Here is a 25,182-nt window from a genome sequence, read left to right as displayed (position 1 = left end):
GGGTTATATCGCCGCCTCGGTGGTCCAGTGGCTCGTTACAAGGCCACAGATACCGAGGCTCTAAGTTCAAACCTCATGTCAGACCAATAGAGTTATTAAGTTTTTCAGTCAAAAAATTCTCAGTACCAGCTCAGAGTCTGGCAATCGGAAATGTTTACAGTCCCGTGCCTCGAAAAGTACGAAAAGCTAGTAGTTCTGCGCTCGAACTCTTTCCGGTAATACCGGATTTGCCGTCCCATCGGATTATGAGAGTGATGGAATAGAGTGCAGCTGTTTTTACGCGTATACTTGTGCCGTATAATATGTCTGTGTAGTTGTGTTGGTTTCTCATGATTGGATTCGATAGCCGTAACCAAAATCGCCCGGACGACATTATCCCACTGAAAGATGTATTTAACCTGACTATGAAACTGTAGCTATCAAATGGATAGGTTTCCCGAAGCGACTCAGGGTCATCAGTAGTAGTGTAGCGTATACGCATGGCATACCCTGGTAGTACGTGGCGCCGATGCGGGTGTGCGTGCGGTTGTTGACGTAGTTGACGGCGTGCGAGTAGGCGGCGTGGCCGCCCTTGGCGCAGGAGAACCCGGGGTTGTCCTGCAGGAAGAAGGGCACGTAGTGCTGGAAGTCGGTGGAGCTGGGCCGCTGCTCCGGACCCTCCAGCGGGATGGCGCACTTGAGGCACGGTGGGGACGCTGCGGGACGAAGCGTAATTAGACAATGTTATAAAGTTTAAGCTCTCCAGCCCTCTCAATTAATTTGATTATATATTGTTTTTTTTAAGTGAGAAAATACTATTGCTATGTGATGAAACACACTTACATATAAGTTATTCATTCAAGGGACTCATGTGAAAACCTTATTTCCCATATTATCCCGAAGACTTACTTGAGTAATCGTTGGGACAGAAGCTGCTGTTTGAGGGGAAGTACTTGCAGCAGGCTGACGATGCGGCCCAATCGAAGAAGTCGTCCAGCCACGAGTTCGGTGGCTGAGCGATGTACGTTAGGTTCGGTGTACGGTACGCTGAAATTAAAATTATTTGACTTATATTAATAATTAATATTGCATTTTGTAACTAGTTCATTTTAAATTGATAAAAACGCACAACTATATCGTTATATATGACATTTTATAACCATGTCATTTGAAGATTATTACAATTATATAGAAAAATAATTTTAAATAAGCAATTAAATACATATAACATACTCACCCGAATACAGTTGCATTGCAATACTGTCAGTCCTACAGTATCTGGTTCCGCAGACCATATTCTGAACGTCTCGGTCTGAATAATCTAATCCATCCATCACAACGAAGTACACCGGCGGGCCAATATTTAAGTATTGGTTCAAATGTTTGAAGTACTTCAGTTGAAAGCTGTCGTGCGGCATGGAGAGCTCCTGGTCGAGACCTATGTCTATGTGCGGAGCCACCTAAAAAAATCCATTTAAATTAACGTCCACACAACCACAACCGTAATACTCCGTTTCCAAGACGACACTGTTAATAAAATCGAGGTAGAATCGAAACGGGACTCACCGCGACGGACGAGCAGAGCCAGGCGAAGAAGATGATCATGACGGAGGCGCGCACCTCGCGCTTCATGAGGAAGGGCACGTACACGTAGCGGAACAGGTTGAACAGCGCGCCCTCGCCCGCCGCCGCGCCGTCCGCCTTGGTGCCCGCCGCGCAGCACAGCACGTCGAACCTGCGCCGCGGACGGTCAGTCTCCTCCCGCGAGTGGAGCGCCACTCCACTCCGTCGCGTTGAGCGCTAGCGGCCTACCTGTTGTCGTTCTGGCGGCGCGTGTCCAGCGCCAGCAGCGCCACGAAGCACGTGACCTGCAGCAGGAAGTCCACGAGCAGCGCGGCGCCGGCGTACAGCGCGAAGGCGCGCACGGCCGGCATGTCGCTCAGCGCGCCCAGGAAGAAGCACACCGACTCCGACACCGACGTCAGGAACATCGACGGGCCCACCTGCCCCAGCCTGCAGCGCCGCGCACGCGTTATGCCAAACGATATCTCGGTTTTTACGAGGGGAGGTTCGGGGCGAAGCTGGAGCGAGGCACTCACGTCCTGCCGATGTGCTGCGCCACGGTCTCGTCGGGTCGGCGCGGCTCTCGCTGGCTGGTCTGCACGAGGATGAAGATGTTGTCCACGCCCACCGCCAGCACCAGGAACGGGATGACCTCGACGATGATGAGTGTCGCCGCCACGCCGCAGAATCCGAAGATGCCCATGGAACACACCACGGACGCCAGCACGATCAGCACACCTGTAACGTGTCGCGTTATAGATATTTTTCAAATAGTATAAATAGATGTGAAGTCTGTAGACATTTTAAAAAATATTTATATAATAAGTATTTAGTCACAATAAACGATACACGCCAAAATTATACATATAACACTATACAGTATTTTTTCCCTTGTAACAGAATTAAACGGCTCACCTCCGAGACCAAGTGTAATCTTGCTGTCGATCAGTAGCCTGGAGCACGTGGTGAATCTCCCCAGAGATATCGTGATGTACGCGAACATAATGAAGTAGGACACGAGTATGGTGGATATGTCTGATTTCGACTCTCTGTCTAACTCGTCCTCGATTGATCTCTCTGAACTGTAAGCGATGTCCATATACGAGGGCATTTCGTTTTCAGTGTAATTTTTCATGAATTTGATATACTCCTCCTCCCATTCGAGAGCCGGTTTCAGCTGTAAATATTTTATTTTTCTTATACAATTTCTACAAAATATGTTTAAATATTTGTAAGAACAGTAACTTATGATTTGATTAAAAACAACTTAAATGAGGATCAAACCTGATCCGTTTTAATTTGGACAGTAATACAATAATCATTGGGGCATGGTAGCATGTCAATCATTATACGATTATATGATTATATTAATTCCAAATACAGACAGTATTTATAAGGACAACGTGTCCTTGGAGTAATGTTACTTATTTATTGTTATTAAAATCGTTAGGATTATTTAGTAATAGTTTAATAAATCTATTTTATTGTTTATAATTTCTGAAGATAATGTTATCGATACAGGTCAATTTCTTTCGAGTTATAATATAAGTCTATACCTTCTCCTTGTCGTGGTGGTTGTTGACGAGGAAGGTGAGGATGAGCGCGGTGGCGCGGTGGAAGCGCGAGGTCTTGGAGAGCGGCTCGGCCGGCGACAGGAAGCCGCCCAGCGCCACGCCCGGCAGCACGGGCCCGCCCCATACCGACAGGCAGCTGTACGGGTTCCTGCAACGGGCCGAGGGGTCAGAGGGCTGTGCCACGCCGACCGCGGCCATCGCGCACTTGGTACGCTGTACTCACTTGGAGCAGGAGAGAATCTTCTCGAGGTACTGGTTGTCCTCGAGGTAGTCGGTGACCTGGTCCGGGTCGTTCTCCCACCACCCCCACACGGACTGCACGGCGCAGTTGTCGGCCGTCACGGGCCCGCTGAAGGGGGATGACATCGGCGCGAAGCAAATGTCCTCGATGCGGCTCGTGTTGCCCAGTGCTGGAAAAATTGGAAACGGACATTCAAGTCAAGTCGTGGGACATAAGAATGGACCACTCGTACACTGTACTGGTCATGATGAGTAATTTTGCTCAAAGACAGAGAATATAGTGTATATTAAACATAAATCATTTTTTAAACCACATAAAATATTTACTCACCCATAATTCTATTTTGTAAATCGAGGACCTTCAAAAGGAAAGTGGAGTTAAATACTGGACCGAACGACATGACGTTACCGTTCGGCGAGTTATACTCTATATCGGGCAGGCCCTTCGAGCTGATGATCAACATCTCAGTCCTGTAGAAAGGCTCGAAGTGCGAGTCGAAGTATTTCTTCTCGAGACGGGAACGGGAGTTCGGAGCTGCCCACAGTTCAACCGGATTGGTAGTCACTTGCATGTACCTTATACCGTGGCCGAGGGCGACAATTACACAAAGACCTGAAAATAACAGATAATATAATAAATATTCGCCCGTAAAATATCGTAAATATTGAAATATTACATCGACTCAACCATTCTTAGTTAATTCGCAACGACAACTTATTCCAACTAAAATTCCCACAAAATTTATAAATTTATAAATTAAACATTTAAGTTAAACAAACAGTAAAAGCATATTACACAGAGTTAGTAAATCTTCCATAGATATGATTTACGCGAATAATATGGAAAGTATGTTCTCAAGGACATCATAAAAACCAATAACATTTTAGATTATGGCAGTCCACTTAATTTTACATATTCGATGTAAATAATATTTGTCTTTTAAAACATACCCAGGAATAGGACAATCCAAGGTTTCGACGCCATTAAACAACCCCACCACTGGAAGAAATCCTCCAATTTAGTCTCAGTCTCTGCGCCTAGTTTCTCAAAGAAAGTGGCGTCCTCAGCACCATCCGGCTGATCTGCAGACCAACCAACTGATGTTGGATTGGTAGCCATTTCCTGATTGTTTTCTGAAGCGACGCCTGTTTGCAAACATGATACATTAATATCAAGGTATATAAGCATCATTGAAAAAAAATACTACAAAAACTCAAATCTCATCCTAGCATGTTAAATACAAAAAAAAATATTATCAAAATTACACCGATAAATCAAACACTATATGTATGTACATATATTCTATATGAAAACAAATTATACGTGAACATTACATATACAATAAAATCTATATCATAATATATCACCATGCAGTTAATATATGCCATAAGTATTTAAGTAAAGAAAATAATAATTACATGCAATTTCTAAATACCATTTGTGTAAAAATTATAATTAGTGCACCACAACAACGAACCCATTATTTTTTGTTTATTTATTTAATACTACAGATTAAATTATACCATTTCATGTAGGAATCGCAGTAAGGCATAGACAGTTAACCAGAAAATGGTCCGACTACACTTTAAAACGGTGGCATGTATGTACTGTGTTCATTGGTCGAGGTGACCATTAACGATTACCGACATCATCATCAAGGATCAAGTTGTAATGTCCCCTGTGCTTGTGCTCTGGACTTACAGATCCTTCTGACTGGATCGAAACAACAGTGGGACACGTCTTTTTCCTTTTTTAAATTAAAAGAGGTAGGCAGCTGGACCATCGAAGGGTAAGTGCGACCACTCAATTACATTGGCATTGTAAGAAGTATTAACCATCTCTTACATCCTCAATGTGCACCCAACCTTGAGAACTAAGATGTCAATTCCCATATGCCTGTTGTTAAACTGGCTCACTCACGCAATAAACAGCAACATATTGATATTTGGGTGTAGAATATTTGATGAGGGGTGGTGCCTACCCAGAAGCGTTTGCATAAAGCTGTACCGCCAATAACGGGTTTAGAGTACGAATTTAAAGGCCGATCACATCATGCCAAGGTACGTCACGAGTATGCTAAGGATTAGACTTTCTATTACCGTAATCTTACAGTATGGAGGTATGTACGTACTGGAGCGATGGCTGTGGAGCGGACTGGTCTCGGGCCCGCCACGCCGCGCGCCGCCCGCCCAGTCTGCCGCACCCACACCACGTTAGAGACCCACCCACACACCCGACACGCAGTACTGGATTGCTTATCGTTTTTTACTGATTAATATCTTTATTGTCAGCAATCGAGTACCTTTGCCCATCGAGTCTGTGTCGTTATTATATAATATATTATTAATCCTTTAATATTGAACACTAATAGCTATCACCAAGACTAAGAAGCTCTGCTCTCTCTAATTTCTTTATTTTAATATTTTTTCCTTTTTTTATTGTAACTATTTTTTCCTCTTAATTTTTAGAATTTATTCAATTAAGCCAATTGCATGTACAAATTGTGGATATTTTGTTTTTAATATAATATTCGTCCTGTCGTGTAATTATTCCATTAGTATACGATATATAAGGAAAATAAACCAAGTAAATAAAATCCATTTATAACCTATTCCAATCAAAGGAATAGAAATTAAAATCTTGAATTTATATATTACACACGATTTACAAATAGCTCTGCTGTATTATGTACTAAAAATAGCTCTTAATTAATATACCTTTATTAATAATACAATACTATTCCACATAACAACTTATATCCACTTTAATTTTACTTTCAAAAATCCGATAACAATTGTATCGGGATTCAAAATGGCGAGTATTCAATATACCGACCAATGACATAGCTTCAATTCAAGGTCAAAGTTGTTTACTTTTCTTTCTCCTCGTTTGATTGGAACAGGCTATACGAACATGTTGCACGAGCATAACTGTTTCTTCTACGTACATATGACGCAGTACGAAACTGACATATCAGTGAGTGTAGTACTTCCCTTGTAAGTGCTACCCAAGTTGAAATTACAATAAGAGCGTGATTAGTGTTTAATATCAATGTCTACAATAGCATAATAACCATCACCATATAAATTTTACTAATTCATACTGTGTTACGGATTAAAATAACTTTGTATGTGTATACGTCGCATAAAATAAATAAAAGTTATCGGTGTTAATGCACAATAAATAATCTATATATAAGTATATAAACATAATATGTATGTTTTATAATGACATTAAATAAAAATAAGTCATTTTACACATTTAGATACTTTTAGAACTTATAGAGGATAAAAAGACATAATATTTCTTACTATGTTATTTAGTAATATCAATTTTCAAAGTAAATAACATTACAAGTTCATTTCTGGTGGTATTTAATTGTCATTTAGAGATTTCCAGTCAATCATATGTGTATACCGCAGGCGTGACTAACCGACAACGTTCTCCTGCTGGTTGCAGCAGTAGACGCCGCTGAGGAACAGCGTGGTGAAGATGAGGAAGACGATGGCCATGATGACGGCGTACCCGTCGGCGCCGTGGATGCTGAAGGGGCGCGGCGCGGGCGGCGCGGGCGGCGGCGCGGGGCACGACTCCAGGCAGTCCAGGCACGAGCAGCCCGGCTGGCCCTGGGGAGCGGTTGGACTGTTGCTACTTGAGGAAAAACGAGCCAGCCTTAAGGTAGTCGCGTCAATTATGCGGTACATCTGGCGTGTCACCTTGGTAACATGCCACATTAACATTACATCCTCTCGGAAAATGAGTTGATACCATCACGAGACGGTCATCACTAGCATCGTGCACGCTCATAGGTGAAATCAAGAAGTGTTCTTTTTGGGCTGCCTTTGGTTCCTTTTTCGCGAAATTCATCCCAGAGATTGCAGACGAGAAGGAAACGTACATCATAAACATAATATAAATAAATAGTACAAAGACAAAACTGTTCAAAATCTTTTCTCCTCTTCTTGTCCAACAAATTTCTTTCATTCTTTTTTGTTTGATAGCTATATACACGTCAATAGCCACCAAATAAAAATTTGAAAAGTCAATAAAAAAAAATAAGAGTAGAAAAAGGAATGTTCGAAATATGAAACTAAGATGTTTTATAAAATTTTGATGATAGTCTATTTTCGACTACTGGACGAACACTAGTGTAAAATAAAACTTTGAAGACTAACAGGCAAGCCGACGTTACAAGGCTTGGTTGGTGGATTGTAAGGCGTGAACCCATCGACCGGTTCATCTCCGCTGATGTAATTAATCTGGAACGGCACGGCGGGCGTATCCTTGTCGCCCATATAATCGAACCAGTGCTGTGGAGTACAGAAACTGGAACCGTAGTCGCCGCACATGAGGTCCATGGCGAGCTGGTTTGTAGATGGCATTTGGACCTAAAAAAAAAACAATTAAATTCATCAAAATACATATACAGTCGATGTCAGGAGTAATAAACACAAATAAACAATTTTGACATATATTCAATCTTGAATAATCCATGGTATGGTATGGATTCGTGAAAAAATTAAGTTTTTAATGTCTTAAAACTTTTATGTGTAGCTTTGGAAGTAAAATTTAAGATGATGTGAGAAGTAGAATAGTAAGTGCAAGACCGCCTCTGTAGTTAGGGTATCCACTCATCAGTTTTTTTTTTTTTTAAACATATTGTTGTCTTCTGCTTAAAAGGGTGAGAGAATAACTGCACAAGGGACATAATATCTTAGCTCCCAGGTTTAGAGGCGCAATGGTGTAGTATGACGTAAGGGGTGGTTAATATTTCTTACAGCGCCATTGTCCATAAGCAATGGTAATCACTTACCATCAGAGGACCCATTTGCAGACCATTTGAGTATTTAAATTTAATGTTTACTTACATTCGCGCATGAACTGTACGTGTTGTTCATGTACGTCGCGCTTAGATGATAACTGAGCTCCACTACCCTTTTGTGTGTAGCTGGAATAAAAACAACACACGAGTTAATTAACAATAATAATAAAACATTTAAAACTATCATGATCGATGTAAAGCCCAGTGATTTAAACACCAGAATCCTAAGACTTTCTGGGACAGTAAACGCCTCTTGACATCACAATACTTAGATATTGTATCTAGTGCCCCTGATATCCTAATAGGATGGGTTCAAGCCCTTGCAAACACAACTTTTGATTTTATCGATCGAAATTGGAGGAATTTCTGCTACGTATCTACCAATCTGCCTAAGGAAGAGATGGACCATCTGTGATACATTGCCGATCCAAGTTGTTATCGATAGACGAAGTCAATCTACACTAATATTATAAAGAGATAAAATTTGTTTGTTTATATGTAGAGGGTAATCACCGGCGCTAATGATCAAAGCCAAAAAATAATTCATAGGTGGAAACCTACATTATTTCCGCGTACCATAAAGTATAATTTATATTTATATCATATAATTTTCCTTATTATTAAATTTACACACGCGGGTCGCAAGTCTTTAATAAATGTAGAAGCAGATAACATTACGATTGTTTCTTGGCTGTCAAAATCAGTTCGGAATGGAATTATGGATACTTACAATTGAATTGTTCTAGTTTGGGCATCAAAAAGTCGCTTTGCGTCGGCGAGCAGGTCATCGCGCAAATGTGCTTGTAGAAGTTGTCCAGGCAAGACGGACATCTTGAGAGAATATTCTCTGCTTTTATTATGTTATCGTTTAGGTTCTGCAATTGCTCTCTGTCGCAGCAAGTAAGGCCCCCGGCTGCGAGATCTGGGCAATACTTGTTGATGATCGGCTGTAAAATAGAAAAAAAATCTTGTAAATGTGTGCAATGTTACATTATCAAAAGCATTACTAGATAGAACTTTGAAGTTTAAGGGAACGTGAGCCACCTAGCGATGTTCTTGTGCTATTGGCACTCCTATGCTTTATAAATATATGAATATGTTAGTCAGTATCCCCCCCTCCCCCTATGAATAAGAATAATTTTATTATATTATATACTTAGGCACTAAATTCATCATGCTCGGCTGAAACTAGAAGGAAACTATCCAGAATCTTAAAACGTATAACCACCTACCCGAAATGCGCGGTAGAGTAAGCTCGAAACTCTTCAAAATTGAGAGTCCATTGTCCAGTAGTGGGACATTAAAAGGTTACTTAACATTTTTTATAGACAATAAAGTTCTTAATAGTCTTCAAACAAGCAATCTTAAAATTACATAAATTATATCGAAAAATCATCGGACTTTGTAACAGTCTTAATGTTTTCAAAATAATTATTCACTATCTGATTAAGATTGAATGTATAAAATGAATCATAATAAAAATAAAAAGTGATTCACGAGGCCCAAGATAACTGATAAAACAGTGGACTATAAAGACGAGTCTTGTTTGGGTCTGGGGCGGCTTAATCGTAATGTACATTAAGTGACCTGAAGGCTATCAAACGATTTAACACAGATGTCGTTTGTCTTCACTGACAGTGATTATATACACGTGACCTCGTATTATCCAATGTTCCTTGAACATCAGAATTATCAAATTATATGACTAAAATTTATCAATATGACCCTTTTTTATTATTTCGTAATCTTTATATATAATACTGAAATGATTTTAATTAATGTGGCACTACGTAGTAACGCCACCGCAGCAGAAAAAAACGTTAATATAGGTTAGGATTTTTTTAGAATTTTTGACATATAAATAAACCCTAACCTAACCTATATTGGCACATTCGTAGATTTTTTTGCTGCGACGGCGTCAATTCCGTTACACTATAAATGTTTTCTCTTTCTTTTCAATGTGATCGGGAAGCATATAAAAAAAATCTTTCATCCGTACGATGTAGATTTATCATTAAGAATATATTCTTAGATTCAGAATTGCGGATTTTGTTTATTTTCTTAATATTGCATTTTTGCTCGGAATTTTAAAATTTATCTAAAATAAACAGCTCCACACATAATGATAAGACTATTTGTGGGTACTAATCGAATTCTGTCTGAATTCCAAAACAATTTGGAACAGAGAATTATGCAAACTGTTAGTGTTATCGATCACAAAGTCGAGGTCATGGCTACGAACCAGACGAATCAAGTATCACTGGTCTTTTATAGTACTTTTTCTGGAAGAAACAGCTAATTATTCATAAGATCGCCTCCCGTAGTACACGCTCATAAGCTCTAATAACTTTTCTACAATGTTTTCGTGTTCTAATAAATATATTTTTCGCTTAATTTTATAGTATACTACACTACTTGTCGTCTGCGGCTTCGCTCGAATTTTAGGGGTTAGTCGCCAGTTTAGTTAGTCCTTTCTTGGTGTTGAAGCTCACTTCATAACCATCAAAATGGATTCAGTAGTTTAGGCGTGAAAAAGTAACAGACATACAGACAGGCGGAGTTACTTTCGCATTTGTATTTTCAGTATAGATTACATGCCCTTACTATATTTTATTTCACTAGTACAACACCAGATTAAAACACGATATGTGTGAGCCGAAATATTTACCAAACAGAACCTACCAACAGGTAAATCATCACCTTCGCTCATTATACACCGCCAACGCCGACAAACAAAACCTACTTCGTAAATTCAAGCTTGATAATAATTATCCAACAAATATATTTCTCAACGACTTGCAACCATCTAATTATTTCTCGTGACTGATATGTAAATGTATTTGTGCCCGTCTTAAATAGTACGCCAAATAAAATATTTGACTATTTTTTTTCTCACAGACGAACGAATCCTCGCATTGTACCATGTATATTATCTAAATATTCGCGACCTGACCACCTGGTTGTAATTGGTGATCGCCTATCGATATTGATGCTTTATGCTGTATTAACCCTTACACCGTCAAAGCGCCTATAATCTTGGGAACTAAGATGTAACGTCCCTTATGCTCTACCTCCAATGGCTTACAAACCCTTAAAACCGGAATACAACAATACTAATTACTGCTGTTTGACGGTAGAATATATAAAAGTGAAATATACCAAGCTCTACAACCAAATATATGAGGCAAATAGTGGTCCAAGTAGTTAGCCATCGGCTGATAATGATTAAGAATTCGGCACTCGGTCATCATGTTTTACGTCCAGTCGCTTATCATATTACATTTTGCTTTTACATGTCTGTCATAATGATAACGAACACCTGTCGTATAATCTATATGGCATAATTTCTTCGTAATTATTTTTATCGTGGTTAATATTCGGTATCTACTTCTAAATATATAATTTATTTATTAATCATATAAAAAAAACCAAAAAAAAGACCGAAGTCATTTATTTAATTATTAAAATATGTGTGTTAGTCAGCGGCCTTCACGTTTAACAAGATCATATCAGCGTTTTTACGATTCACTTGCTGATATGAAAAATCTATATATACTACCCCGACTGTATTCGGACACACGTACTGGGCTCTAACTATTGAGAATTCTGTTGTGTGTTCTCAAGCGACTGACATAGGCAATTTTTGCAGCGCATGTACGACCACATTCACTGCAGGTCAGCTGGGTGCGACATAATTATAATGAAAAATCTATACTAGTATTATAAATGCGAAAGTATCTCTGTCTGTCTCTCCGTCTGTTACAATTCAAGGCCAAACCACAAACACATATGAGGTGAATTTGATGGTATAAAGCAATCTCTAACACCAAGAAGGACATAGGCTACTTTTTTATGGCTAACAGCTAACGACCAACTAGTACAACATAGTATATTAAAAAAAAAAAAGAAACAAATGATACGTATAATATGCTGCCCTAACACATACGTATATTTTATCTTATATAACGATTCGTCGGATTAATTAATATATAGTGTGTATATATGTTACTGTAAAAGCTCGAACTACGGTAAATCTTAAGATTTTCCTGTAAACCTAAGATTTACCGATTATGAATGGTAAATTTCCAGAAAACTTTGGGATTCGAACTTTTACCATCATTCACTTGATAAAGTTTAGGATTTACACGTTAGGTTAGGTTAGGTTGGAATGGTAAAAGTCCGAAAAAGTCGTCCCTTTATAATAAATACTTAATTTACCAACTCATGTCGGTAAATCTTAGGTTTTACTGGAAAATCTTAAGATTTACCTTAGCTCGTGCTTTTACAGTAACACATATACCTATCGGAGAAAGATACATTTAATAACAATATATTACTAAACGAAAATAAAATTACTAACAGTGCCTTTTACCGATGTTGCCTTAGTTAAGAACCGCTTGAGCGCTGACCACTTACGAATACCACCAAACAGTAATACTTTGTATTGATATGTTCCGGTTAAAGGGTGAGGGAGCTAGAATAACTACAGGCACAACGAACATAACATCTTATAATACGTGACGACGACGACGATATAAAAAGCACTTTAAACTTCATAAATTGACATTGGCAAACCTACCTACCTACCATCTGGTGACCAAAAATATATTATTGCACGTGTAATAGGGAATGAGGAGTCCTAACTTAACTTGCCCGTCGTATCGTGGTTGCAACAGCTAACGTAACGCGTTCAAGAGAACGCGTTATGTTTTTTCCTAATGGCCTTTACGAGTAGTGGGCTAATATCATGAAATCCACGACGTTGTCTATTTGAATACGTCACAAGACACAGTGAGTTTCGGCCGTTTTCTTTAATGTCATGACACGAATAACGCTTTGTGGTTTGATGATTTAATAATATTTTTGACTAACATATATTTTAATAAGAATCATTAGAGGACTAAGAATCGAGGTCCAAAAACACATTTTTACTAAAGTTACTGAACCAGTCGTTAAGCAATTCATTAAAATATACTTAATAGTGATCATGTATTTGTTTGTAAAATACGTCATGGACATAATTCTATATAGCCTATGCCAATGGAAGTAGGAAAAAAGATAAACAAACCTTAGATTTACATATTTCATGAGATTTGCTAATAACTCAGCGATATTGCGCACTACTACTACATTTTTTGGTATCAGTTTTAATGTTGTATGAACATCGTCAAAACAGATTCTCTTGGTAAAGACTACTATGATTATCGTTTGAATCGATTTTAGCATTATATTTCGTCCAAGTAGGTACGTATCAAATTTCTTAATTTCAGCAATTAAGCGTGTCGACATATAACTCAATCAATTTATATACATATATGAAGGCGACTGCGATAGATCAGCTGGCGTAAGAGCTTCTGGTAACGGGTTCATGGCGTAGGACTCAGGCAATTAACCACAACGATACAGTATGACAATTCTTGTATTTTATGAACGTAATCAGCAATCTCAAATTATAAAGTAGGTATATTATACCTATCAGAGTTGCGTGAACCAACGGTCCCGTTCGGAAGGCCCGCACTGTATCGAACTTTATAATAAAATTTAGCTTCCGATTCGAAATAATTCAAAATGTGACAGTTGTCCCTTCAAACGATTCCGATCACTTGACTCAACTGAATTACTAATTATTATTCATAATCGACGACATATATATTTTACAGTCGACATCTGCCCCGATCAAAATTACTTTTTACCGATTATCTGTCATAAGGCTGTCTGACTGCAGTTAGGGTATCACAGTTCAGTAACAGAAGGTCATGTTATTCCCATTTCTAGATAAAATTGCAGATTCGCGCGCTAATTTTTATGGAAGTTTTATACCGGTACCCTCTCCTTCTCCCGAGGGGCGCTCGGAATCTAAACTAACCCTATATTATTAGCACCTTGTCGATATGATCGATTTCTATTCCTAGCGAATCGTTAATGAATACCTTTAACCGATAAAGTTGGAGTGGTTCCGTTTTCGAAACTTACGAAACGTTTTTCATTGGGATTCCTGACATTTTCCTCGGAAATAATCCTATGATCCGTAAGCGGAACGAATCGTTTTTTAAAATAGGAATCGGACATTCGTCAAAACTGTTGCTAAAGTAATTTTGACTGTAACATGACATTACATTACTTTATTATAAAGTATGAATAACTGAATAATTATAATACAAATTGCTAATTTAAAATGAATAATTTCGAAATATAAAACCGGAAAATACCAAAACGCGTATTCGTTACTATTTAATTCCGATTTCCTCGTTTGAGATAAATAACCACCGAAATTATAATCATTTTAACAATTGAGACTTTTTTATCTCTTTTCTCTGTTCTCTAAGACCCGTGGCTTTAACATTATAATTAGTATGTTTTGTTTCAATATCATATCTGTTTACTATCTAACGGCCCAGTGGTTAGAATTCGTGCGTCTTAACCGATGTTTTCGGGTTCAAACCCAGGCAGGCACCACTGAATTTTCATGTGCATAATTTTTGTTTATAATTCATCTCGTGCTCGGCGGTGAAGGAAAACATCGTTAGGAAACCTGCATGTGTCTAATTTCAACGAAATTCTCCCACATATGTATGCCACCAATCCGCATTGGAGTAGCGTGTGGGAATATGCTCCAAACCTTCTCCTCAAAGGGAGAGGAGGCCTTAGCCCAGCAGTGGGAAAATTTACAGGCTGCTAATGTAATGTAAATGTAACTAGCTAACTCTTCGATTGTTGTAAACGAGTTTGAGAAAGATTTTTTTTTCTGTGTAATTATTCGACAAAACTAAATTAAAATAAACCGTTGATCACTGCCGTGAAATGTCTTAACGCTGTATGTGACATCATCTGCATTACTATCTAATTCAATTTAACAATTAAAGAATACACACATCACCGTAAGTAGCTATTATAGCGAAACAAAGCTATGCGAAAACTATACAAACTGTACGGCAATCATTTCAAAATCACTTTATTGACTAAAGATTGTCATCCAGAGGCGGAATTTTTAAATTTTTAACTTTTAACGGTTATAGTAAGTTTGCAACTTGGACTATTCCTAACAAATATAAACCTCATTTAAATCGTAACTGAGGATCAATTCTCCTTATTGATATCGAATTTCGATCCAACTTCAACCGTATTGTTATATCAGAACAGCCAGTGTTGCTATAATAAGTAAGATAATTACAATAATAAATATACCTTGTTAATCTTTACCGAGACTCACCTTTTCATACAATATTATTTTTAATTATTTACGATCACGCATGCACATAAAACGTTCAAAGGATTCCAGTTCTTATTTTAAAGATGTTACGTATATAATTGTTCGATAATCATGAATACTTTAATCGTTTTATAGTATAACAATGTTTCGTATAGCTGACGAATAGATAAAGTATATGACAAGATGACGTGTGCAGTGGCGTGACTAAAACGACCAATCCTCGTATTAATGCTGAATATTAAAATGCAATTATTATTTTATATAATTTCAGATTCTTTCATATAATTGGTTCAGAGAAGATATAAGCAAGTGGATTAATTTGAAAATCTGCTTTGAAATACTATATTAATTATGCTCGTGAAATAGCAATTACAATCAGGAAACGTATATATATTTAACAAGAGAACATAAATAAAGCGTTTAGCAATTGAATACCTAACCGATTTATTACATATATAACAATAAGTTTACTCGTATACGAACTTTTTAGTTAAGATTTTGAAACATTATTACAATTTATATTCCTACTTATAAGGTTTGTTTATAATATGATTTGGAACGATTTTCTTATCCATTTACCTATATGTAAGTATATATCGAATATATTTTAGCATCAAATTGCAGTCATGTATATTGCATAAAGCCAGTCAAACTCTCAACGTTAGACAGGGAAACAACACGGACTAGTTTGAATATTTTAATAATAATTTTTCAATTGTATTAAGTGTTAAGATTAAGGGTAGACCGTTATTCATAGTTGGACAAAGAATCATTTTTACTTTCAATATTTTAACTTTAGTGGCGACAAGCTCACAGAAGATACGTAGTCTGGATATTATTGGTGTATCGTGCATGGTATTCATTCCCTCACACACTCTATCCTTGTTAGACACTTTCTATTGTAAATATTTCATTTATATCTAGTTCATCATAGTTATCATAATGAGTATCCGATTAGACCTGGTGAAGGTCGCGGGAAGCCGCTGGTTGCGGGTTGCACATACCGGTCGTTGTGGCGATCTTTGGGGGAAGCCTATGTCCAGCAGTGTACGTCCTTCGGCTGAGAGATGAGATGATGATCCGATTAGATTTACATCATTTTTTTTATGAAACATTACTACATTCGAAAACATCCGCCATTAATTATGGTTTATCTGTTTAAACCGAAATAGTTCTTACCTCTAATAGCTTTTATATCCCTAAACACTTCCAAAATATTTATATTTCACGATACAATGTATGCAGATAATCTGAGCGGAAGTTGGCAATACTAAAAAATTCATATAAGCAAAAAGTAAACATTTTATATGTGAATGTAAATTGCAAACGCGGAACTTTATCATAGACATGTTGCTAACCTAACGTCTAGGCGGCGTGTCACTTATAAATTCAACACAGTACATCGAATCGAACTGAACAGAGCGAATACTTGAAATGATTTATGTTCATTTATTTCGAATGCGGCACCATCGACTTTTCATAGGTAATCATTTTTTTTTCTATTAGATTTTGAATGACAGCTATGAAAATAGGCCACTAGATGATAAGTGTTCACCAATACCCATCCATAGGTATACACATTAAATACACATGACAAAGTCAATGGGACTCAGTAAGATATTATGCCCTAGATATTAAGCACTAGAAGTTATCCAAATATATTTGTACAGTGGTATAAACTCTAATATATTACTATTTGTTGGTAGACTAGATAAGTGTTACTACCTCAATAAAATAAACAGTAAAGCTTAGCTTATATTTAGACGAGTTTTGCAAGCAATGGCTTACTTTGCATGATAGTAAGTAATAGCTTACAATTTTGCAGTTATTGTCGCTACATATGTATATCGAAATTTTTCGGAGTTTCATTTCAAAGCAGTAATTACCACAGAACAATATCCTTGTTACGTCATCACAGGTAAGCAATATTTACATTTATTTATTTTATTTTTACGAAATTATCGACTACGATATCGCTTAAAAGCACAGATTTTAATTGTAAGCTAATTATAATAGTTACTAATAGCGTTATTTGAAATCTATTTAAATTATATTCCATTAGTACGTTGATCGATCAGATCCTCTCTTTAGAATTAATAGATAACAGAATCTAAAGAATAAATAATTAAATAATTTATTGTATTTTTCGTATGTCATAATTAACAAATATAACTTTTACTAATGAATGTTGTTTAGGTGCTGAATAGTTAAACAATGCTCTATCTTCTTATTTCCATTAACAAATCAGTGATGACAAAAAGAGAGAAATAACTGTTTCACTGAACACCCGTAAGTAACATTTATAAGGCCTTAAATCATATCTTAAACGCCGTAAGCATATTGTATTTTTTATCGAACACTGATGTTTCATGAATCTGTTTTGTCTTCACAATAAAACGATTCCATAAAAACAATTAGTATTAGTAAATCGTTAATCATACACTATCATTTAACTACAACTCTGACTAGTGACGTGTCAACGTGATGGACTGGAAGCATCAAGTTTTGATCAGCACCACGAGAACAAAACGTATTTATCAAGAATTCATTATTGATAAGAAATATTCATCTATTACCCGGCCCGGCCGACCCGACAAGGCCACACTATGTTTTACTGTGAATTATATTGCATGGTAATATTTAGGTATTGTCATCTCAGAAACGCACTGAATATAATGGTTCAAAAGTCATTTCAAAATATTAAACAATTTTTGCTTGATACAAGATAAAAAATCTTTTTATATATAAAAGAACATTATAATGTCTAAGTTTTTCATTGATTCGATAGTATTCAGCTTGAATTATATAATTAAGTATAGCATATTTTATATTTCTTCAAGTTTTTGTTAATAAATTTTAGAATTCATTATATTAATTTAAAAGGTAGGAAAATTTATATTTCGTATTAAAAATTATTTGTATATAGAAACATCATAGTCGTTTCATATCAAATATAGAATAATATAAATATCGAAACAAAAAAAAAAACTAACTCCGCAGAGCAATTCAACACCCAAAAGAAGCAGGAACAAGTTCAGTTCAAAAAAACATTCAAAACTGCTTAAAAGGAAAACTTTAATAGTACCTACACCATTCGTAAACCGAAAATAATATTAAGCGGAAAATCTTTAGTATCGTGAATGCCAAATTAGATTCAATTATTGCAAGCGCATCGGCAAAAACAGGCAATGGTTCCCAACTTTGTGAATTCGACGAACAATCAACTTTGATGTTTTGTTGTGCCGCTTAAAACAGACATCGCCAAACTCTTCATTCTAGAAAAAACGGAGATTTTTTTACGCTGATCTTAAGTATAGCTGATGTTAAGCTGGCTTTCTAACTGAACTGACTGATTTTTTTATAGTAGAACTAGATGTATAAAAATTCCTATTATGTATTTGTTTGTTTCTTTTATATTATTTATTATTATTTGTAAATTTAGAGTCGACTTTAATAAAACTTTTTTCGGCTGTATATTTAGTAGCCGTCTTCTGTTATCCCTATGAAAAAATTAAACGATACGACGCAATTCGAGCCGATACAAATATCAAATAAAAACATACATTTCATATCGAGTACTTCATTAAATATAATGGATGCTGTATTATAAAACTTAACACGTACGTTTGGACGCGTATGCTCAGTAACGTCCTTCATGTTCAAAGGAAAGTCGCCTTTGCATATTGAGTAAGCAATTAGTTCTGTTTAAAGACAACGACATACATTTAAATTTTTTTAATACTAACTTTTAGCTGCCAGTTTTAATTAGTGTAAATGAAGCTTCAGTAATTATGCATTAATTCTATTCTTAAAAAAGTGGCTGTCACATACGGACGGACAGACACACAGACAGACATGACGAATCTATAAGGGTTCCGTTTTTTGCCATTTGGCTACGGACCCCTAAAACGATCTCAGTGATCATATTTCATACCAAAATGCCAAACATATAATAACTCTATCCATAAGGTCACCTTTAGCGACTCCCTTCAGGATGTTTTTAATAAAGTGGATACAGTTACAGTTGCTTCGCAGTATATTTAAAACAATATTATATACCTATATCTTCACAATCATATAAATCTTTGAATGAAACAGAGATAATCACATGAGGAGGAAAGGTAAACTAAAATAAAACCTGGTTTTCGACTACACAAATACATCCTTCCTGAGGCACGGCATTTGTTTCTATAACAAGATTCAATAGTTATTTTTAGCTTATTAAAAAATAACTAAATTATAATATAAATTTAATTGTACTTTATTGACATACTATGTGATAAAAAAGGTGGAAAAGAGTAACTCCTGTATTTGCTGTCGGTTTTTCTCGGTAGAATTTCTTTTCCTAACCGGTGGTAGCTTTTTACTTAATTCAACACAACACTAATATAACGATTCAAATTTTATGATTCATGAACCTACTTGAATAAAGAATATTTAAGTTATTTTTTAGTTATATGACAGTTGGTTCATTAGTTGAGGTAGCCTTAAAATATAGCTAAAAAAATATCCTTACACATACCATAGCGTGCACTAAAGTTTTATCTGCCTACCTATCTGTTACTATAAAATATTTCAATTAATCTGACAGGACTAAAACTAAATCATTCATTTTAAATGCGAAAGTGACACTGGCATTGTGTTCGTTACGTCAACGCGACTTAGCCACAGAACAGATCGTAATGAAATTTGATAGTGGTTGTCTGGGACCTAAACAAGGTCACAGGCATAATATAACCTACATGTTGAGTTAGCCTGTAAGTGCGTACCCAACGTTAATTAGGAGTTTTCAATTTAATTATCATGGAATATGTTCAATGTTACCCGCTTGCTTCAGTATCAAATAATAATAATAAATCATAAGAACAGGAAGTATTTGCTAATTATACAATTGTGAACAACATTATCGGAGATATTAAACTGTAAAAAGAGTTTATGTCCTGAATCACAAAAAATATGTTAAAGAGTTATTATTATAAACAAATCTGCAGAACTATTTTTATACGTATATTATTGCGTAATAATTTTAATATGCACAAAAATTTAAATTAAATATATCATGACAAAATAACCAAAATAACCGTCAGATAATTGTCGTGTCATGGTCAAACACATTAAAAAAAAAAAACATTATAATCGCATTATACATAATATACATAGTCAAATAAATTCCAAAAAAAACAATTACAATTAGCATAAAATACTGCTATTATGATTGAAAAACCATGAAGACACAATTTGAATCTATTATTTAGCAATCTGTGATGGTATTAAATATAAAATTTACCTTATTATTATTATATTAATATTTTTTATTACATAACAATTTTAGAACGATGTAATTCAGTATTCATTATTTTAATAGTAAAAAATCTATTGTTGTATGAAAAAAAAGGATAATCGAGGATTTACTTAATTATTTTAAAAGGAATTCTCACAAATACAAGCGTTTGTTATTGGCATTAATTTCTATAATATACTAGTCTTTTTTTATTAAGTTAGAGTAAAGAGGCGATATCATATGTGGCCAGTGACTAGAACACGTATTGATCGAAGATTGCGAATTCATACCCAAGCGAAAACCAATGAGGTTTCATGTACTTATTACTATTTTTATAATTCATCTCTTGCACGGGTTTCTAGGAAACATTGTGAAGAACCCTAAACATATATATTGGATAATGTTATCCAAGCCTTTCCAAGAGTAAAAGAGGGCTTTACCCAATTATATGGCAATTTTTTACTATTATGATTCTACAATATTTATCTATTTCTACCATATTTCGAACTAGTTAGGTTTGAAGCATGTCTTTTACATCTATCTTTCAAAGAAAACATTAAGTTTAGTTCTGTGCATAATTATAACAAAAAAATCGTATAAAAATGTTCATAAACTCTGAAAAATCTATTTAAGAATAAAACATCCAGTTACAAAAAAACTAGTACCCGTCCCGGCACCACACGGATACAATAAATCATAAAAATATCTACAGTACATACAACTTTTTATATTCAAAATATAAAAAGAAAAAGTTCTATCTATTTTCTGCTTAGAAAGTTGAAATTCTTGGCTTTTCTCTGCTATAATATGATTATATGTAAACCTTTCTCTTGAATCATTCCGTTTATTGATAGAAACCGAATTAAAAAATAGTTTAAAAGATCTAAACGAACGGACGCCGCCGTCTGTAAGTCAGTCTATCTGAAGTGACTTTGTTTTATACTGTGTAGAGATGATAATTAGTAGTATATACAAAAGACGATGTTTTCGCTAAAAGAGCGATCTGGTCTAGACAACTAAATAAATCATGCTAGTCACGCTGTGTACCGATAAAAAATAAAAAAAGGCATATATAATTATCGTAAATAAAATAATATAATTTTATTGGCTATACAAGGAGCGGTTTATTTATCTTACAGTAGCAATGTATGTCATAGTTATCGGGGAATCCATTCGTTTGTCTGTCATTTTGTAATATGAAAAAAAATGAGGGTCAGGAAACCAATACTATGATAACAAACACCAGTGCCTACATTCATATGCAATATTTATTATAAACAGGAATTATGTGCACGGTCCTCAACTTATTTACCAATAGTTGGTAAATGAGTTGTACAAGCCGGTCTGGGTAGGTACCAGTCATCATATAATGTACTGCCAAGTAGTAATATTTACTATTGCTTTGTTCCGGTTTGATGGTTGAGCAATCCTGTGTAATTACAACCAAATAGACATGACAACTTAGTTCCCCAAGTGGCGAATTGGCAATGTAAGGAATGGCCAACATTTTATAAGGCGCCAATGTTTATGGGCAGCAGTGGTGACCACTCACCATCAAGTGGCCCCTTTGCTTTTCCGCCTACTAATATTATAAAATTTAATATAATCCTGTAAAATTAAAGTCAAATAATTATAAAAACCTATTTGTATAAAGTATATTATTATTTTATTTTTGTCGGTTATTCCGTTAAATTAATTATCATCGCCTAAATAAGCTTGTATAAGATTCCCATTTACGAACAAAAATGCATTCCTACTTCATTCAATTTTATCATTCATAGCGTAAGAACACAGCTGTGACATTGTTTCATTCATTGTCACTATTGATAAGTTGAATACCGTATGATAGGATAGCCTTTGATTGAATAAAGCCTGTTTCAATAGAAGAAGGAATAAAGTTAAACAAACTTTAGGTACTTTACATACTGCATGCGATTTGCAAATAGCTCTGAACTACAAACTGATTATTTAATTATTTATAATACAACACTATTTCACTAAAGCAATTATAGTCAATTTAATTTTACTTCCAAAGTTCCGATAAAAACATGTCCGACCTTCAAAACGTATTTTTGCATCCATAATGATACCATAGATATCAAAGATTATTTAAGATTTCGACCAATGATATGTTGTCAATCCAATGTCAAAGTTGTTTATTTGTCTTTGCTCCGGTAGTGGTTGGAATAGATTGGATAGAACTGCTAAAATTCAATTGCAAGATCTGACCTACAAGAGATTAAGATAAATAAAGAAATTGTAATAAATTATTAGTAAAAAAAAAAAAAAACGTTTTATGTAAAAAATTTGCTGTTAATAGTTGAGGAGTTCTTTCGGAAGGAGCCAATCCTAGATGTATAATATCAACATCTTAGGATAACAGGCAGTGGTTTGTAGTGTAGTATATAAGCAGATGACACATGGTATTGAGGGGCAGTAATAAATTTATCTTCAAACCTTAAACATCTACTTTATTTACCTAGTCCCGTCCTTACATGGCGACCCTGCCAGGATTAAACCTTAAACATCTACTTTATTTACCTAGTCCCGTCCTTACATGGCGACCCTGCCAGGATTAAACCTTAAACATCTACTTTATTTACCTAGTCCCGTCCTTACAGGTTAATTATTCAGCGTTCAAGATTATGCCTAAACAAACTAACAATCATTGCTTGCAAGCTCAACAAAATCTTATTAAAAGAAGTACATCTATTGAAAAATATAAAACTATTTATTTGATAATCGCTAAAACAAATAATAACAAAAACATCAATAAACTTAACATATTTATTTTAGACAAATAATGTGTCATATTATTATAATTAAACGTAATATTTATATCGTACGAGTCATATTACGTTCCAGAAGTTTCTATCGTACAAAAAATAACAATAGATACTTTTATTGTCATTATTAAAAAAAAATCAACGATCCTTAGTAAAATATTTACACTGACGAAATGTTGTAATATTTAGATATGTAAAGGAAGTTAGATATAATTGATAGTGTAAAAAAAGCTATTGGAGAACTACAGTCAATTCAAAATGGCGTATCGCCGCAAACGTCCGTTTAAATACTTGACGTCTGACGTCACGCTCATTCGCAGAGCAATACATACTTCGTTGAAAATAAATCGCAAAGTAAAGTATAAACAAGTTGGGTCAAAGCAAACTGAATTTGTTCGGTACACTTTATAATTAAGATATAAAATGTCGATAGAGTTTGATGATAAAAGTTTTAAATTGATTTAACTTTCATTTAAATTAGATTACGTCCGTCTGACCGATCGCGGTCACGGCGGCCATTTTAATTATCAACGTAATAATATTATATCGTCAGTGAAAAGGAAGTAAACGCTTAAACGCTAAAATTATAGTTACACGTTCTTTTGAAAATGAGATTTAAAGTAAAAAATTTAAACTAATTTCACAAAAAAAAAAATATTGGGCGCTTCAGCTTTTCTTTTTTTTTCACTGACGATATATAATGTACCCTTAATAATCCGATGGGACAACATTCCGATTCGAACGGAATGATCACATACGAGACCGACGCTTTATAGCATTGCCAACTTTCTAACTCAGGGCTCTGAGAAATTCTACTTAACAGAAAAACCCAGACTTACTGCCAACGCGAGATATATAATACCTAGGTATTACACCACCGAGGCAGTTATTGTTTATTTATTATAGAGTGGAATTTTAAATGAACCGTGAGTGAAAAATGTCGTGCATTCCTCGACAAAAATTAGATTATGTTATAGATTATAAGTTGAATACCCTTGAATAAAATATTACTACTAGCTTTCTAGACTTCGATTGCATGGAATAAGCACTTTAAATTTCGTCCCCTAGTGAGTTAACTTTTATAAAAAAAGTTTGAGCATTGTCCTCAGATTTCAAGTATCCCATACTAGATTTCCTAAAAATTGTAAACACTTTGCAAACATTACTGAATAGAACTTTTTGGAACAGATAAACTCCGCAAATTACACATAAGACATTACATTCCGAAACATTGTACTTAAATTCGACCTTGAAATTTCTCATCTCGTAACGTCCAAAAAGTATCACTATAAAATAAAATCAGTTTAACAAAAAAAAGGTCAATAGTGTCTGATCGAAACGCATCGCAATGATTTAATGTTGTTCATAGACGTCAATAAGACCGCTTGTGTTGTTGTATCTCATTCAGTTCAATTAATTTCGTTAAGTGAATATTATTGAAGACAATTATAAAGTCATCGGCGCCATTGGCGTTGCTACGAGAAAGATCTGGAGCCAAACATTAAGACACAATTACATAATTTATTGTGTTTGTAGATGTTTGATTATTTTTATTTCTAACAATACATCTATATATACATATATAGACCTGGAGATAATGGCACTAATGTCCAAGTGATTTGGTAAAAGTGTGACATCAATTTAGGGGGTCGAACTGAGTAAGTAATGGTCAGTGCTGTTCCTCGCAAGTGTAATCGCAGGATAAATTATTATCGAATTTCTCGTG

General features: G+C 35.4%; 1 protein-coding gene across 7 annotated transcripts in view; it reads right to left on the bottom strand.

Annotated features, from left to right (window-relative positions):
• Positions 1 to 25,182, bottom strand: part of LOC125069924 (NPC intracellular cholesterol transporter 1) — a 59,793-nt gene that overhangs the window by 10,753 nt on the left and 23,858 nt on the right. For 6 of the 7 annotated variants that reach the window (XM_047679544.1, XM_047679549.1, XM_047679545.1 and 3 more), the window contains exons 3-18: positions 8,910 to 9,126; positions 8,226 to 8,305; positions 7,533 to 7,745; positions 6,791 to 6,983; positions 5,489 to 5,551; positions 4,308 to 4,502; positions 3,688 to 3,969; positions 3,340 to 3,526; positions 3,099 to 3,264; positions 2,458 to 2,719; positions 2,079 to 2,280; positions 1,792 to 1,992; positions 1,546 to 1,714; positions 1,217 to 1,439; positions 889 to 1,026; positions 489 to 695 (exon numbers count right to left, since the gene is read on the bottom strand). In XM_047679544.1, coding sequence (XP_047535500.1) covers positions 489 to 695; positions 889 to 1,026; positions 1,217 to 1,439; positions 1,546 to 1,714; positions 1,792 to 1,992; positions 2,079 to 2,280; positions 2,458 to 2,719; positions 3,099 to 3,264; positions 3,340 to 3,526; positions 3,688 to 3,969; positions 4,308 to 4,502; positions 5,489 to 5,551; positions 6,791 to 6,983; positions 7,533 to 7,745; positions 8,226 to 8,305; positions 8,910 to 9,126 — 2,998 coding nt within the window. The remainder of the gene's footprint in view (positions 1 to 488; positions 696 to 888; positions 1,027 to 1,216; positions 1,440 to 1,545; positions 1,715 to 1,791; positions 1,993 to 2,078; positions 2,281 to 2,457; positions 2,720 to 3,098; positions 3,265 to 3,339; positions 3,527 to 3,687; positions 3,970 to 4,307; positions 4,503 to 5,488; positions 5,552 to 6,790; positions 6,984 to 7,532; positions 7,746 to 8,225; positions 8,306 to 8,909; positions 9,127 to 25,182) is intronic. The other variant, XM_047679546.1, reaches the window with a different exon arrangement.

The sequence above is a fragment of the Vanessa atalanta genome, chromosome 16, assembly GCF_905147765.1.
Source record: "Vanessa atalanta chromosome 16, ilVanAtal1.2, whole genome shotgun sequence".
NCBI lineage: Eukaryota > Metazoa > Arthropoda > Insecta > Lepidoptera > Nymphalidae > Vanessa > Vanessa atalanta.
The sequence above is the reverse complement of the archived record's forward strand: the minus strand, read 5'-3'. Positions and strand labels throughout refer to the sequence as shown.